Below are 15650 nucleotides of genomic sequence, written 5' to 3' on the forward strand. Positions count from 1 at the left end.
ACACGATGAACTTAGTGAGCAACCACAGTGAGATAAAAGGATACTGGGATAATGATGGATTTCCACACTCTCACACACAAAGCAGTACCAGAAGAAAATGCAGCACGGATTCAGCATGTACAAGATAGAACTAAAAAGGCAACCCTAACTTTACACTGCATTGCTGAGTGCATTTCAAGGAAGTGAACCACAGATAATTGGATGTAAAATTATTTATTGATGACCGTCTTACACATCAAAAGGAGCAACCATGTGAATTAAAAGCTTAGAACAGAAAACTATGAAAGACCAATTCAGTTAACCATTACTCTTATGCGGCGTAATTGTGCATTTTTAGCTACTGCAGTCTGGTTATTCTTCCACTGAAAGATGCTGAGTGATCTCCCTCATAGCTTGGACACTTTCAGGGGACCTCGTTTCGAGTTGCTGTGTGTGGTATTCACTAGGAGGTCTTGGCAGCTAGTTTCCACCTTTGTAACCACTGTTGAAGAGTCAGTCCTCCTTTACTGATCTCAGCTAAGGCATGCTGGGCTGGTTGATCCCACCTACAAGTATGCACACACACACAAAACAGGAAAAGATTAACCAGGAAGACCAACACTTACTGCTAACTAAAAGTATAAATTGAAAATAATACACGTTATAATGTTAAGAAAAACAAAATCAACTCTTGAGTGAAGTAATCAATACAGCAAAGGTTTATGCCCAAGTTTACTGTTAATCAACCCTAAATACTGAAAGGAGGCTAGACATATTACAATGATGCTAATGTATTTTGCGTTGTATCCACCAGTTTGCGGTAGGTCATCTGTTTCAGAAAAAGTTTGACTCACCAGTAAGAGATGGCGGTTTTGACTTGGCTCCCGTAGGAAAGGCCCTGAGTGCAGTGCTGGGTGAGATCTCTGGCCCTCGGTACCAGAGACTTCAGCAGCTTCTGATCCTCCTCCACGACTCTGGACAGCAAGGCTAAGAAGCACAGTGACGAGGGACAGAGAGAGATGGTAGGTTTGCTGTTACTAAGACTGATTACAATCTTAAAAAACACACAAAAACACAATGACACCTGCTGGACTAAATGATGATTTTAGCTTGAAATGCTTTCCCTGAACAAGTTTATGGCAACAAGAACTGTATCGTAGAACACAGACTGTAACCTCAGTAAGAGTCGTTAAGTTGTGTGCCATTTCACCTGTTTTAGTCATTGTCATGTTGTTAGAAAGGACGATGTTTATGGGACCTTGTTGAATGAATTACTATATGACCCTGTAAGCCAATCACCTGCCAACGCCTGTATACAAAAGGTATGACCTCCATTTTCTTCCATGCTCTTAAGAATGCCACTAGGCCAAAACGTTAGCATGTTTGTTGACATGGCCAAAATAAATTGGTGAAATTGAGATTAGTCACTTTGTCCTCACAATCTGTGCGTGTACTACCTGTTTTACCTGTGGGTATTTGATGTTGGTACAATCTTAAAAACGTGCTTATGTTTGCACAGGTAATATATGCAATGCAAGTCCTTTATTATGCATATGCGTACAAACTATGCCAAATGTAGCACTTGTTGCTGGCCCTTTTGAGAATGATAAAGCTTCACCCCTTACCTTTTTGATCAGGTGCATGCAGCAACTCTGCTTGTGTCTGTATTTTCTGCAGAGCAGCGGAGTGGAGCTGCAGCAACTGACGGAGAAAACGCAACTCAAGGTGTTGGGAGCGCGCCTGGGAACACAACTCCTCTGGAGCCTGAAGGGGTAGGCAGAGGGAAAAATTAGAGTGTCAACGTGAGAGAAAGAGGCAATGGAGAAGAAATTCTATGAAATGAAATTCAGCTTGTCGGGCAGCAAAATTTACACCGTGAAAGGGTTTGTGAAACTAGAAGATTAACAGATTTATCAGATATCCATGAAAAGCAAATTCACAGCACCCTAGAAATGCAGGACTGTTGGTCTTGTACTTCTGTGCAGTGAATTGCTTTTCATGGACATTATTTTTTTACTTCAGTTGTTACCAAGAAGAAAGAACAGCTGTTAAAGGAGATCTCAGTTTTTTGGGGGGTTTAACAGATGAATGTATGATATGCCGAGACTCACTCTGTACAGTGGGAATGCCAGGCTCTGACACAAGCTGCGGAAGGACGGGGACTGCAAGCGATGGATTGACAACCATGATGCAGGGATTCTCTGCGTTCTGAAACAATAGAAACAATTGAACTTTTCCATTTCTGTTCAACAACAACCAACATTTCATTAAGAGTATGGTTAAAAATGCATTTTTTTCTCATGGTGCACAGAGAGTCAAGTGGTTAAGTCCACATTTTTCATTGAAATATGTCACCCTATCCATTTTCAGTGTTATTTCATGTATAGAATCAGTTACTGTGTTTTAATTTAAAACTTGCTCACTCACTTACACAATGGATCAAGTTTGCAATTCATCCTGAAGTGCAACAGAACTTAATATGTATTCAAACATTATTGTCTAAAAAAAAAGTTACCGGCCTGTGTGATGGGTGACCCTTGTTGATTTATCCGCCAAAGACGCATGTTACTGGCATTTGGCACTTGGCAGGTGTTAATTTCAGACCCTGTTCCAAACTGTGTGAATACTGTGTGAAATGCATTTCTTGGTTAAGTACTGACCTGACCTGAGTTCATCAGTTCAACAAACAGAAGTACCAGAAGTAGAGAACTGTCTCTTACCCTTCAACGGTCCTGCGGTCCAGAGCAAGGAGTGAAACCGTTCCAAACTGTCTGGCCTCCTGGGAAATAGAGTTCCGCAGACTGTTGGCTGCAGTGACGACCTCGCCAAACTGTGGCACCAGCTTGCCTTGGACAAACACCTCTAACTGAAAACAGACAGAGGGACAGAGGGATAGGAACTGTGAAGAGATGTTCAGAGGTTTGCTTCATTGTGGCACAAGGTATTCAACTAATGTTAAAAAAAAATATATATATATATATAATTTCACAATGATGTCAGCAAGTCTGCAGTGTGTTTACTGGTGAAGTTGTTTCTTAAGCGGAAGGCTAAGACGACCTGCCCCTTTACCCAATCAAGATCAATACTCAAAGTGGTTCCTGCTTCACATGGAAATGGATGCGACGGAGTACACACGGTCAAAATGTTGTAATTGCGGCCACAACAACTAGGCGTCTTAGAGTCGTGCACCACCTGAAATCTGAGACAATGTGAATGGTGCTACAGCGCCTCCGCCCAGGATTGGCTGAACAAAGAGGAACCAGAATTACTGGCCGATTACACTGGGGTTATTTGTTTCTTGTTGGGAGATGTGGCGAGCTGAATTTTCCTGCAGCGCCACAAAGTATGGCGTGCAATCGCCATGAGAAGAACAAGAAGCATGAATGCCACGATACACAGCTCCCGTGCATCTATCCATCCCTTAGAAATTACCCCCCTACTACAATGTCATAGACTGATGGAGGACATCCACACCTCTCTGTGCAGATGGATCAGCTCTGTCTTGGCCGTGGAGTTCCCCTTAATCAGACCCCTGATCTGCTCCTGTCTGAGAGCCTGGGGAGACACAACAGCAAAACAACATATGTTTATTTATATATCTTGCAGCTCTGCACCTCAAGTGCCTGAGGGTTTAAAGCCTCGAGGTGGTTTGAGGACAGCACCAAGTGGATAGTGTGTACAAATAAATTCTAATAAATTTCTTAAAAGTTAGAAAATGCTTTATCCAAGAGGGATATTGGTGAAAGGTTATGAGAGGTTATGAGAGGTTCCATATTGTCCATCCACTCTCACCACAAGTTGTCTGAAGTCCAGGATGCTCTGCCACTGGCTGCGGAGGTTCCTGAGTGCCTCCTGTCTGCTTCTGGCGTGTTGGTCAAGTTGGAGACACTGTTCTCTAATATGGTCCCTTGCTGCTGCCTGCATCACACACTGGAGCTCCACCTCTAGCACTGACCTGAGATCAATACAGAGGGTGTGAGAAACACAAAGCAGACAGTAAACTCTTTAAAAGAAAAAAAGGATTTCCTTTGCTCAGACTTAATCAGTCTCTATCTAGCAGGACTTGACCATCAAATTTGTTGCAAACACAAATAAAGAATAGCTAGCGAATACAGAGGATCAAAGGCGTCCAACATTTTTATAATACATAAATTAAATGCCAAATCTTTAGTCAATAAAAATGCTAGACAATGCAGGGTTCCTACTCTGATTCAGATTCAGAATTCTGTGACTTTTTCCTGACTTTCCATGACCAAAATAATATTTCTGGGCTAAATTATATGTATGTATATATGTGTCTGAAGCTCTTGTAGCAGTGATAGCAATTAATTTTGTTATGGTGGCCCACCACTGTTAATATAGGAAAAACACTGCTTCAGAGAATTTATCAAATTCCAGAATACACCTCTTAAAATTCCACGATATTCCAGAAATTCCATGACTTGTGGGAACGACATCAATAAACCCTACAGTTAATTAAGAAAGTCCAGCAACCAGACTGGACTTACAGTGCCAGGGCATCAGTGTGAAGCTCATCCCCCAGGACAGACATCTCCTGCTCAGCCTCCTCCTTGTGGGTCTGCAGCTGGTTTCGGAGCTGCTGGACCCTGGAACGGGTCTGGGCCAACTCCACCAAACTCTGCTCCACCTCCTCCCACGCAGACTGGAACAACACAGACACACACAAGTCCACAAATACACTGTATCACTCACAAATGTTATGGAACGCATGAACGTAATGTTTTCTTCTTTAAATGAGTAATTACACACTTCTGGAATGTTTGCTGCTTGTATTGGCCTGTATTACAGTGTGTGTGTGTGTGTGTGTGTGTGTGCGCGTGCACCTGTAGTAGGTTCTTAACAGGCGGCAACTCATCCTCTTCTCTTGAGATGTCCAGAAGGTGATTGCTTTCATAGCGGAACCTGCAATAAACATGTCAGATAAATACTCTACGGTTTGAAACTTCTGGATCTATCAGAGATGAGGCCAGGATAAGACAAGCAAGCAGGAAATATAAAGGGAATACAGCCATATAACCATTAGAAATGGTGTGTCCAAAAAGACTGAGTTGCACACATGATCTGTATCCAAATGTTTGGCAAATCCTTAGTTGTTACATCATTTCTGTAGGATTTGAAGTCTTGTTTATTCAGGTCTCGAAAACCTGTATGGTTAAGAGTCTTTGAGGAAAAAAAGAGGGATATAATAATTTTTTGTCATACCGCAGAGCTGTCACATCCCGCGTCACATCCAAAGAGGCTAGCTTCTCCTCTAGTTCCCTCTGTTGTCTGGAAGCTAAATATTGCAACGCTGAGAGGATTTGGTTTGGAGGATAGCTACTCAACAGGTCCTGATGACATGACAGCAGCAACATATTAATGTCGTGTGAAAATCAAGGAGGACATAGAAGCTAATAGAAAAATATATAGTGTCATGGTAAAAGCCAATCAAATTCTACCAACCTCCACAGCACTTAACCAATACTGAAACACTGCAGCCCTCTGTTCACGGGTCATACTGACAGAGAAAGAGAGAGAAATGGTGGTGAATTCAAGTAAGATGAAGTTGACAATTCAGAAAAACAAGTACAGTATGTACTGTAGTCCTTACTGTGTGGCTGCAGAGGGCGCTGTCTTCAGTTCACTCTCTTGTAAAGACTGGAAGAAGAGGACCCTCTCATCACACAGCTCTCTCACTTCACGCTGATGGGAGAAACGTACAACACAAGAAATAGGATGATTTGCTTGAACCAGCAGCTGTTTAACTTAATGTGTTACAGTCATCTTGGCCTGTATTACACAGATTTCTGTGAATAAGTGCTGATCTCTGACTGACTCCTCTATGACTGACAGGTTACCTTGGCCATTATAGTCATGGGGTGAAAAAACTCATCAGCTCTCATCGTTATTCTTCTGACATGCTAAATGCTAAAGTCCAGTCCTAACTCTACTCAGACCATGGTGGATTTGGCAGCTCTTACCAGGACCTGTGCCTCTGCTGCGGCGTTGGAGCTCAGGTGGTCACCACAGCTGCTGGACGGCTTATTGTCAAACAACACTTCAATCTCTGCCTTCCTGCAATACACAGCACAGTACTTGTTATTTTTCAGATTTTAACTGCTATGTGGTTAGTGTGTGTGTGAGTGTGTGTGTGTGTGTGTGTGTGTGTGTGTGTGTGTACGCTCTATTTCTCTGCCTTACTTGGCTAATTGTTCCAGATCCTGGCAGTGCTCACTGATCTTGTGCGTGTCATCAGACAGCACCTTGCGGCCCGTGACGCAGCGCTGCCTGAAGGCCTGTAGCAGCAGCTCCCTGCGCTGGCTCTCCTCCACCAGGGCCCGGGTTCGGCTGATGGACTGCTCTGTTCAACAGTGACGGTAGAAAACACTGGATAGTTTAAAATATTGTAGAAGTATGGAAGCACAGCAAACAGCAGCAATGAGCTGGAGAGGAGGTTACATCAAACACACAATGCATAAGACAAATATGTTTAAAAATAAACATAGTTCACAATAGACATGCTCCGCTGCCAATCCTTAAGTAACCAGGGTTTGGTCTAGGCCGCGCCATTGTGCCAAACACCCACTTAAATATAAAATGTCCCTCTGAAATTTGGCCAGTGCAGTTGATCCTGTTCAAAACTCTAGCGATGGAAGCTTCAGTACAGCTGGCACTGAGCATTGCTTTTTAGGTGTGTACAAAATATTAGAACCTTCAGTGCCAAGTTTTGATACTTTTATGTTCAGTTAAATAAATCTAGCAGCAGAGAAATCCCTTTTATTGTCACTCGTCTCACAGCCAATCACGACCAGTGTTGTTGCACTCGGCTTTACTTGTGACGGGCAGAGCAGCATTGTGCTGTACGTTAACATGTGTGACTGTTTGCTACATCGTACACTCATAACAATACACTATGCTTCAGTGCACATTTGGATTCAAAAACACATTTCCACAATGCAGGTAGAGAATCAGATGAAGACAATTTCATCAACACAAGCCTGTTGCTTCAGACATAATGTTTTAGATTGCGTCTAGACACATTTCCATGTTTTGTTTCTCTTCATTTTTTCTTTATTAGCCAAGAATGAGCTAACCAAGGGAATTTGATCATTGTATTTCAAGCCATCCAGCCCCCTCTACCAACAGTTGACTGGCCTTCTCCGCTCCCTCCCATGTGATAACACAGCAACTCAGGCAGCATCCTGTTGGTGGGAGACCCATCTGTCTCCCCAAGTCTCCTTTACTCCATCACAGTGCACCATCTCAACAAGTCTGATTCATTAGATGGTACTTTCTGTTTACTTTCTATTATAGTGGATATGTTCATACACCCATGGAAAAACATTACTTTGGATATCAGTGACCCATGTTTCCCTACAGAAATGCTCAGAAATGGGGTTGTTGTTTTTTTTAAACTGATGGTGAATAAACTGATGGACTAACCTTCTGTGGCCAACTGTTCCTCTGTTCCACTGATCTGAGAGTCCAGATGACTGATCTCAGCTCTCAGCTGCTCTATTTTCTCCTGAAGCTCTCTCCGCTTTGCAGCCTCACTCTGGCTCTCAGCCTGCTTCAACTGAGCATGTACAGACACAGAGAGACAGAAGCACAGATCATTATGTTATTGGCTATAAATAGAAATTTCACATTGTGTAGCATAGGTGTGATCACTCAAGATCACTCCATACATTCAAATGCAGGTTTATGAATCTGCTGTAGAACATTAAGCAGGTTGATCCTGTGTTAAATGGCAAGCCTGAGACTGGGCAAATTAATACACTCAGCTTCTAATTATGATGTGGAAAGAAATAATTGGGTAGGAAAATAAGTTGTACCTCTTTGTCTTGAAGCACGTTGTACCTTGAAGATCATAATGTCAAGGAAATTATTATTGAAATGCTAAAAGAGACAGTAGTCGTGGTGGTCGAGGAAATTCAATATGAATCAGACATTAAGCCAATATGGGCAAACAAATTACATACAAAACAGCAAGTATGCCAAGAAAGCACATACATGTGCCACCCTTGGCATACAATGGCAGGAGCAGCAGGGTGGCCAAGTGGTGACAGAGACTATCCAGTCAGAAGGTCAAAGATTCAAATCCCACTACAGCCAGCGTGTCCATCAACAACTGAACGTCGTGTCAAAGAGCAGGACACCGACACCGACACCCTCCTGCCTGATCGCTCATTGAAAGTTACTCTGGATAACAACAGCTAAATGCCTAAAATGTAAATGGAAAGTTAAATTGCCAGTTCAATTCAACTCTTACTGTTAACATTGCCTGTTACACACTTTCAATATTTTATCACTGGCAGTGCTGCTGCTATGAAGTCAACATCATAACTAGGGAGGAAAATGTCAGTGGCTTTGTGATCCAAACGCAGACAAGAATTTCAAAGAGCCACAAAGGATACCATTGAAGATTGCCACGCATGATCCTGACATTCCTGCAAGAACAGACACACAGTCAAGGACAGACAATGCATCATCTTCCCTTCTTTAAATTTAAAAGTGTGCAGAGAGAGACTGGAGTTTACTTAAGAGTAATTTACCAACTCTAGGCCTAAAACAATGTACATGATGTATGTACCGACCTCCAAAAAGTGACTAATTAAACTCTTTCATTAGAATGAATCTGATTAAGACCAGGCAGTGTGAGACTAACCTCTGTTGATAAACGTGTTGGATGACATATTTCCATATTGACGTCCCTGCCCCAACGCACAGCCTGTAAAGTAAATAGCAAGCACTGACGTTGTAGAATAAGCATCATTTGTGAGGAGTGGAGATGTTGACTGCGATAGGGAAAGTCAAGGCAATATGATACCCACGTTTTGAAATAGCTGTCATTGGGCAGACTCTGTGGAGGGAGACTGAACTCCTCTGTCGCCCACCGCTTCAGCTCTCGCACAAGGTTCCCGTCCGCCATTCTGACCAACCGACGGCAGCAAAGGGAACAACAACAAATGTAGTTAGCTTGTAGCGAGCTAACGTTAGCTAATTACTTGTCAACTAAGTTAGTTAACTTAGTAAGTTAGTTCACTGGTATTGCTGACTGTGTCGAATTAACTTTGGACTTACTTGTTGCTTTTAGGGGAGATATGTCTCTGTGGTTTACGTTTCACGCAGTTTGACTTAATAACAGTGACCAAATTTGGCCAACTGTCTGCTGAAGCTACAATAACACTTGTTGTTATGAATCTTCACTCAAACTTCCAGCTTCCCGCTCCCCGCCATGTCCGGTCCGGTCAGGTATTTCCGCTCATCTACTCCGCAGCAAAGGGAAAGGCAACTAGCGCCCCTGCTGGTTGCGTTCATCATTACTGGGGAAATCACATTTCTTTTTCCCATTGACAAACAGAAAATAATTTCTCATAGGTAACTGCATAAACTTTATCAGAGCAGTCCGTCCAAATCGCTAAGGTTAAAACTGTAACCACCAACAAAGCTCGTCACAGAAAAACAAATGTTTGTCTTCAGTAGTCTGCAAGTAGTAATAATAAATACATAGTTTTCTATGATAATTGAATATATGTCTTAAGTCATAAATTCCCAGTGAGGTCAAGCTTTGAATCCAGAGAGCAGCATGATGAATTCCTTCAAACTTAGAATAAAACAGGTCACATAAATCAGCCGACCAAACACCGGTTCTTTAGTTCCAACACCTTTTATTAACTCGTTTACTACATAGAATCAACCATGTAGTAGATGTCTATATGCACAGCATTAGACTCTATGTCTGTCCGCAGGAGCATGATATATTGCATCATTTCAGCCGACCTACACTCAGTGTAGTCTTGCAATGGTTACAGTAAACATGCTGCACATACTGCAGAGGCCTTAAGTGATTCTATTTAAGTAAATCATGGTATGTAATAGCATTTTTTTTTTAGAATTTGTAGAATGAAGTCCATGATAATTGACAGTTATATTCATTCTCTCCCTGTTTTATCATATTACAAATAACTTAGACCTGAGTATAACAAAAACTAAAATGCTCGCTCCGCATTTCAAAATCCACAATTATGAAAATGGTATAACAATATATTTTAAGTAAGGCTTACGATTTCTTCTTTATAGTGAATACAAAAATGAAAAATACAAATGGAAATCAACCCACACATACATTTGAAAATAAATGTAGAAAATAAAATACATTCATAATGAGGGCACACAAGTCAAAAAGAATTCCCCAAAGTTGTTAGCATGAAAAAGTAAACTTGCTGAGTTGCTGTTCTCACTGCCACTTCCTCTGGGTGTAAAATATCAGGAGAGGTCTTAGATTGTAAGTCTTTAGCACCATTTTGATGACTGAGCCGTCCAGTCGCTGGGACCAACTCAGTCAATAGTGTCCATCGCTAGAGTCTTATATTTGCTCAAAGTTACCGTATCCTGGTAAAGAGATTTAAAACTGATACAGATTCCTGAAACAAAAAAAATTTAGAAGCTTGGTTAATTATTTTGCACATATTGAGGGTTTTTGCTGACTACTGTTCCTAAACCAAGAGCTTTCTCACCTTTGTTGACCGTGTTTTACTGAACACGTTCCAGAAGCGCAGGGTCTCGTCTCCAGCCCCTGTGACGATCGCCTCACCGTCAGGGGACATAGCCTAAATAAAAAAAGAAAAATAGATGTGACTTATGAGGCCTGAAAATTGTTATGGAACACTGAGGCTATAAAAATCAAGGATGACAGGCTTTAGCATAACATGACATGCACCAAAAATTACATTCTGCACAAAGGCAGAATATACTAGCACATGCCCACAACCGTGCATACAGACATTCCCTTCAAACAAAAGCACAGACAGACACACACACACACACACACACACACACACACACACACACACACACACACACTCACTGACCAAGTAGAGGACTCTGTACGAGTGTCCTGTGAGCTTGGCCACTTGAGTGAGGGCTGGATACTTCCACACCAAGATCTGGTTCTGAGAGTAGCCATGGGTGCTCACCTGGAAAAGGAGACTGTCTTAGTGTCTTTGGCATCATCAGTATTATAATTAAAAGGTATACTGGCAGTTCTACTGGCCGCTACATTGCGTTTTACAGTGTGCCACCACCTGCACAAAACGGGAAGAGGGAGCTAAAACATTCAGTTTTTCGCAATGGCAGGTGGTGGAACATGTGAAAGGCCTATGAGAAAAAAAATCACTTCCAACATGTTTATCCTGTTCAGTGAAGTGAAAGGAAAAAAAACCTCAGACTGAAGACGCAATATCCTCTTTGCAACACGATGTGATGGGGTTTATGGAAAATGTCTTAATTTTGAGAAACACTAGCACTAACAACACTGGCGTGAGACAGAGGCTACCAATCTATCGACTATGGTCTCATCTGTTTATGGTAATTATGCCAAGGTATTACAATTAATTTGACAACGCTATATTGATGTTTGTAAATACAAGATATCGCACCTGTAACATTATCACCTTATCCTCAATGTAAGCGTTATCACAATAACAAACATCACCATCTTTGTAACTTTATTGGCCACAGCCAGCACATCACTGTGCACACTGTCTATGTCGAGTCACTTACCAGCTCATTAGCATGCTTGGACCAGGCCAAGTTGCAGACCTGTGAGCCTGTGTCCATACACTGCAGCGGCTGCGAGGTCAGGGTGTTCCAGAAACGAATGCAGCGGTCGGCGGTGCCGCCCCCAGAGGCCAGCAGGCCGTGCTGGTGGGGGGACCAGGCGATGGCCTTCACTGCAGCCAGGTGGTCCATGTAGGTTTGCACTGGGCTCAGCGAGGAGTGGTTCCAAACCAGGAGCTGAGATGGCAGATAATACCGGCAGAGAAATGTCAGATCCCAGACAGAGATGTAGATGCACTTTGTGTGCAACTAAAAAGCTTTTTGTATTAACCATAATGAATGACATGCCATTGCTCTCTGTGCTAAGGGTAAATGAATATATCTCCATGCATGCAAGTTAACATTTTGACTGAATTGGGAGTTTTGTGACAACTCTTTGTGCTGCTATCTTCCTCATCACTGAATACAATGAGTAAATACAATAAGTGGCAGATTAAACTAAAATAACTCTACCTTGTTGTCATTGCCTCCAGAGGCAAGCAGCTGATGGTCAGTGCTCCACTTCAGGCCGCACACTTCCTGCCTGTGTCCCTGCAGCCGTCTCTCTGACTGGAGCGGAGGCGTCCGCACATCTCTCTGAAGAATCATACGGTCTCGGCTGCCCGAAGACAGCTGGTCTGCATTCCACGCTAGTGCCCCTGCGGACAGACACAGAGTAATGCTGACTGACTGTTTCTCGTTCCTTTCTTTTCATTGTGTCTTGTCATCTTATTGTGACTTGAGCATTCCTTTAAAATCGCTTTATAATCCATGTACAATGTTTTAGCACTGCAAACTTTCTCACCGACTCTGGCTGTGTGGCCTTCCAGGGCAAAAAGTTTCTTCCCAGCACCAGCGTCCCAGATCTGTACGTAGCCTTTGTGAGTCCCCACTGCCACCAGGTTACCCTAAAGTCAAGCAGAATCCTCTCACTAACAAAAACTGAACCCAAACTCCACTATGGAAGTTTCATAAGGGCAGTGGTTGGGAAGTTACCTATGACACAGAGTCTATACTCACCCTTTCTGACCAGCCAACTGATGTGACCGAGTCTCCCTCCACTGATAAATCACACAGTCTTGTTACCTGGGGAAAAGAAAAGGTTAGCAAGTGATTCCCTGAGGGACAGCAAAGTACTGCCTCCAATAAGTATACATATCATACAATTGGAAAATCATGCTCCCTCATTTCATACTTATCCATCTGTCTGTACCTGGCTGGTGCAGGCACTCCAGAGGTAAACGCACGTGCCCAGGCCGACACTGAGCACATTGAGGGAGGACCAGTCCACCAAATTGAGGTAAAAGTCATCCTGCAGCTCTGGAGCGTCCAGGACCTTAAAGGGGATCTTGGAGATCTTGCGGGTTGGCTTCCGAGGGGAGCGCAGCAACTTCTGACTACAACAGGAAAGGTCAGACATTATGAAACCTTGATGCCAAAATGTACATTTAATCACACAATTTGATTGTTTAGTGTCAAAAACAATAGGAGGTTTAAAACACAATTTAAACAAAATTAGCTTTTACCTTTTGCTGCTGACAGGTGATAGAGAGTAGGGAGAGATGCTGTTGCCATCGTCTGGTGGTGAGGACCTCTTGGCACTGAGAGAGTACTGCAAAGAACACACAGGTAGAAATCAACACGTGACGAGCTTCATTAAAATAAACACAAAACCCACAGAAGAAAAATTTTTATTCATCGGGTGTAAAGCAACCCTTATATAATAGCAGCATTCTACTCCTTGATTTTTTTCACCCATACTGAGGAGTCTGACTGTATATTTGTGTCTGATATGTTAGTAGCTAGAGAGTGCAGTGTATAAGGAGTATGTGATGAAATGTGCCTACAGTGAAAAGACTCCTCTTTTCAGGCGTGGAGGGCTGCAGACGCCTGTCCTCTGTCTGGGGGTCCTGGACCTTCTCGATGCCCGCTCCCAGCAGCTCATTCTTCAGCAACGCAGAGTAGGCCAGCCCATCCACTACACACACAGGAATAATAATATAATTTGATTAATAAGACGTACACATAGGAAAATAATATAAATACAATCCCACGGGGGCAATGTGCATAAGCAAACAATACAATGTCCAAAATAACCGTATGGTCCCATCAAAGCCTGGGGTGGGTATGAACCCTAGGACCCCCTCTCCCTTCCCTTGGCAAAAAGCTATACTTTTGTCTGCACACTCCACAAATAGTGCGTACAATTTAGCATTATACTTGGTTGATAGGTCTGTAGCAGTTTTCAACCATGGAGTGTGCTTTGATATTCTGCCCATTGAGCTGTATGAACAAGTAACAGAGGAAGAGGCATATTTGAAGCATAATATTTCCATTGTTGCAGGTGTCCGTCATGACCGTCTGGTTGCAAAACTGTTATTCACCTTTGCTATTATCAGAAGAGGCATCCTTTGTTTTTCTATTCTGACTTGGCGACTTCTCATTTTCCTGTTTGGAAATCACAAAGATATTGTTATTGGTGTGAAACTTGTACACAAAAATTTCTCAGACAAAATTTTCACACTGTAATCAACTTAAACACCCACATACATTGCAACATTTTGAGCTGCCAAACACACATACTGCTTCTCTCTCACGCAAGCACAGACACACGCCTCAAGTAATTCACCCACAATACGGTTCATACATTGATCCTGTGGAAGTTGATATTCCAGTTGGCCCCTGCTCTGCTTGGGATGAATCGGTCTCCATGCTTACTGGGGGAGGACAGCGGGGAACCGGTAGGTGTCAAGCCTCGCACAATCTCAGTCAGTTTCTGCACAATCAAAAAGGTGTGAGATATGTTTATCTTGAGTGTGTATGTGTTTATGCACCAGTCACTTTTTAAATCAATTAATAGATGATTGGGCTTGATGTACAACATTTTTCTTCTTTAGGATAATAATAAAAGCAGCTAACAATGGAGATGAGTATAAAACAAGGACTCACAACAGGACTGGAGTTGTCATTCTGAATGTTGATCTGTCTGAGGAGGCGGCGTTCATACTCTGGATCCATCCTAGGTTGGTATCTTGATACCACAGCCACAGGCTGGGAAGATGGAAAGCTAGTCAACACGAGAATGACAAGGATTCAAAACAATTCACCCAAAGTTTTGTTGTTTGGCATACCGACATATATTTTTGTTATTATTCTGGTTTCTATTTTTGGTCAACATTGCTACAGTTTGTGGTAACTTAAAACATTGGTAAACAACATAAGTTACACAGTATTGAATGTGTAATGTGTAATCTTAAATAAACTCATGTACAGTTGGTGTAAACTAACTGGCAGGCGCGTAAGAAGAACAAAGTATTAGTTATGACATGCCCAACATTTAGCTCAACGCAGAAAGTGACACTTTATATATTTAAGTTACAAAAACAAGGACTGGGAAATGGCACAAGATGTAACTAATGGCTTTCGCCATTCAAGTTAGTCCTGTGACTGATCCTTGCCCTGAAGGAAAGCTAGCTAATGATAATGTTAGTAACGAGCTAACTAAGCTAATAGCTAATCGTATTTGCTAACGACAGCCTACATACCACAAACAAACCCGTCCCTGTATATCACCTCCCAAACGCCAGACACTTTAAAATATCAGGAACAATACTTGTCGGAGGTACCAGGTGAAAACTAGCGATATGTTGAAGTTACCCACTCTCTCTTTGAGGTAATATAACTCAGGCTTAGGTTAGACAAAAATTACATTGCATTGTGGGATTTTTTGGAACCCCGATGACGTACAGCTCTCAAATCAAAACACGGAAATGCCACATTTGTTGTCAAGGGGAACTGGGATTTTCATTACGGGCCAAACTACTTCCAAGTCAAAATGGCTAGCTATATCTTCGAAATGGGTTATAATTTTTTTAGGCATTAAGTTTCCACGGAAGTTAATGTTAGGGTTAGGATTATAATCAACCTTTTAGCTGAAAATTGCAATAAGCAGAGCTGTGAACATACCAGTAAACCAAAGTTTTGTATCCTGGGACTAAAAGTAACAACATGGAGAGACAAATCTGAGGTTGTCATTTTTTGGCCCCTTGGTGGCTTAATAGCCAATATCA

At 42.3% G+C, this 15650-nt stretch overlaps 2 protein-coding genes across 3 annotated transcripts; both read right to left on the reverse strand.

Moving 5' to 3' along the window:
- Nucleotides 1-197: 197 nt before the first annotated feature.
- Nucleotides 198-9039, reverse strand: haus5 (HAUS augmin-like complex, subunit 5). The gene is made up of 19 exons (XM_071921817.2): nt 8814-9039; nt 8648-8710; nt 8397-8429; nt 7815-7839; nt 7423-7555; nt 6181-6340; nt 5961-6054; nt 5591-5682; nt 5443-5497; nt 5203-5330; nt 4824-4902; nt 4488-4642; nt 3772-3934; nt 3454-3534; nt 2700-2845; nt 2091-2187; nt 1605-1743; nt 834-966; nt 198-545 (listed from the first exon to the last, which is right to left on the reverse strand). The coding sequence occupies exons 1-19, from the start codon at nt 8909-8911 to the stop codon at nt 443-445; spliced, it is 1977 nt and encodes a 658-aa protein (XP_071777918.2). The 5' UTR covers nt 8912-9039; the 3' UTR covers nt 198-442.
- Nucleotides 9040-9642: 603 nt separating this feature from the next.
- fzr1a (fizzy/cell division cycle 20 related 1a) lies at nt 9643-15281 on the reverse strand. Of its 2 annotated transcripts, none has more exons than XM_071921787.1 (14): nt 15126-15281; nt 14530-14631; nt 14228-14356; nt 13965-14028; nt 13428-13558; nt 13107-13192; nt 12794-12977; nt 12601-12666; nt 12386-12488; nt 12055-12239; nt 11545-11778; nt 10854-10958; nt 10500-10592; nt 9643-10406 (listed from the first exon to the last, which is right to left on the reverse strand). In XM_071921787.1, exons 2-14 carry the CDS (start codon nt 14596-14598, stop codon nt 10365-10367), a joined length of 1491 nt encoding a protein of 496 aa, XP_071777888.1. In that variant the 5' UTR covers nt 14599-14631; nt 15126-15281; the 3' UTR covers nt 9643-10364. The 2 variants fall into 2 exon arrangements, with proteins under 2 accessions (XP_071777888.1, XP_071777889.1); XM_071921788.1 differs by having other exon boundaries at nt 14530-14647.
- Between the last annotated feature and the right edge of the window lie 369 nt (nt 15282-15650).

Source organism: Centroberyx gerrardi, chromosome 9 (assembly GCF_048128805.1).
Source record: "Centroberyx gerrardi isolate f3 chromosome 9, fCenGer3.hap1.cur.20231027, whole genome shotgun sequence".
In the NCBI taxonomy this organism is placed as follows: Eukaryota; Metazoa; Chordata; class Actinopteri; order Beryciformes; family Berycidae; genus Centroberyx; species Centroberyx gerrardi.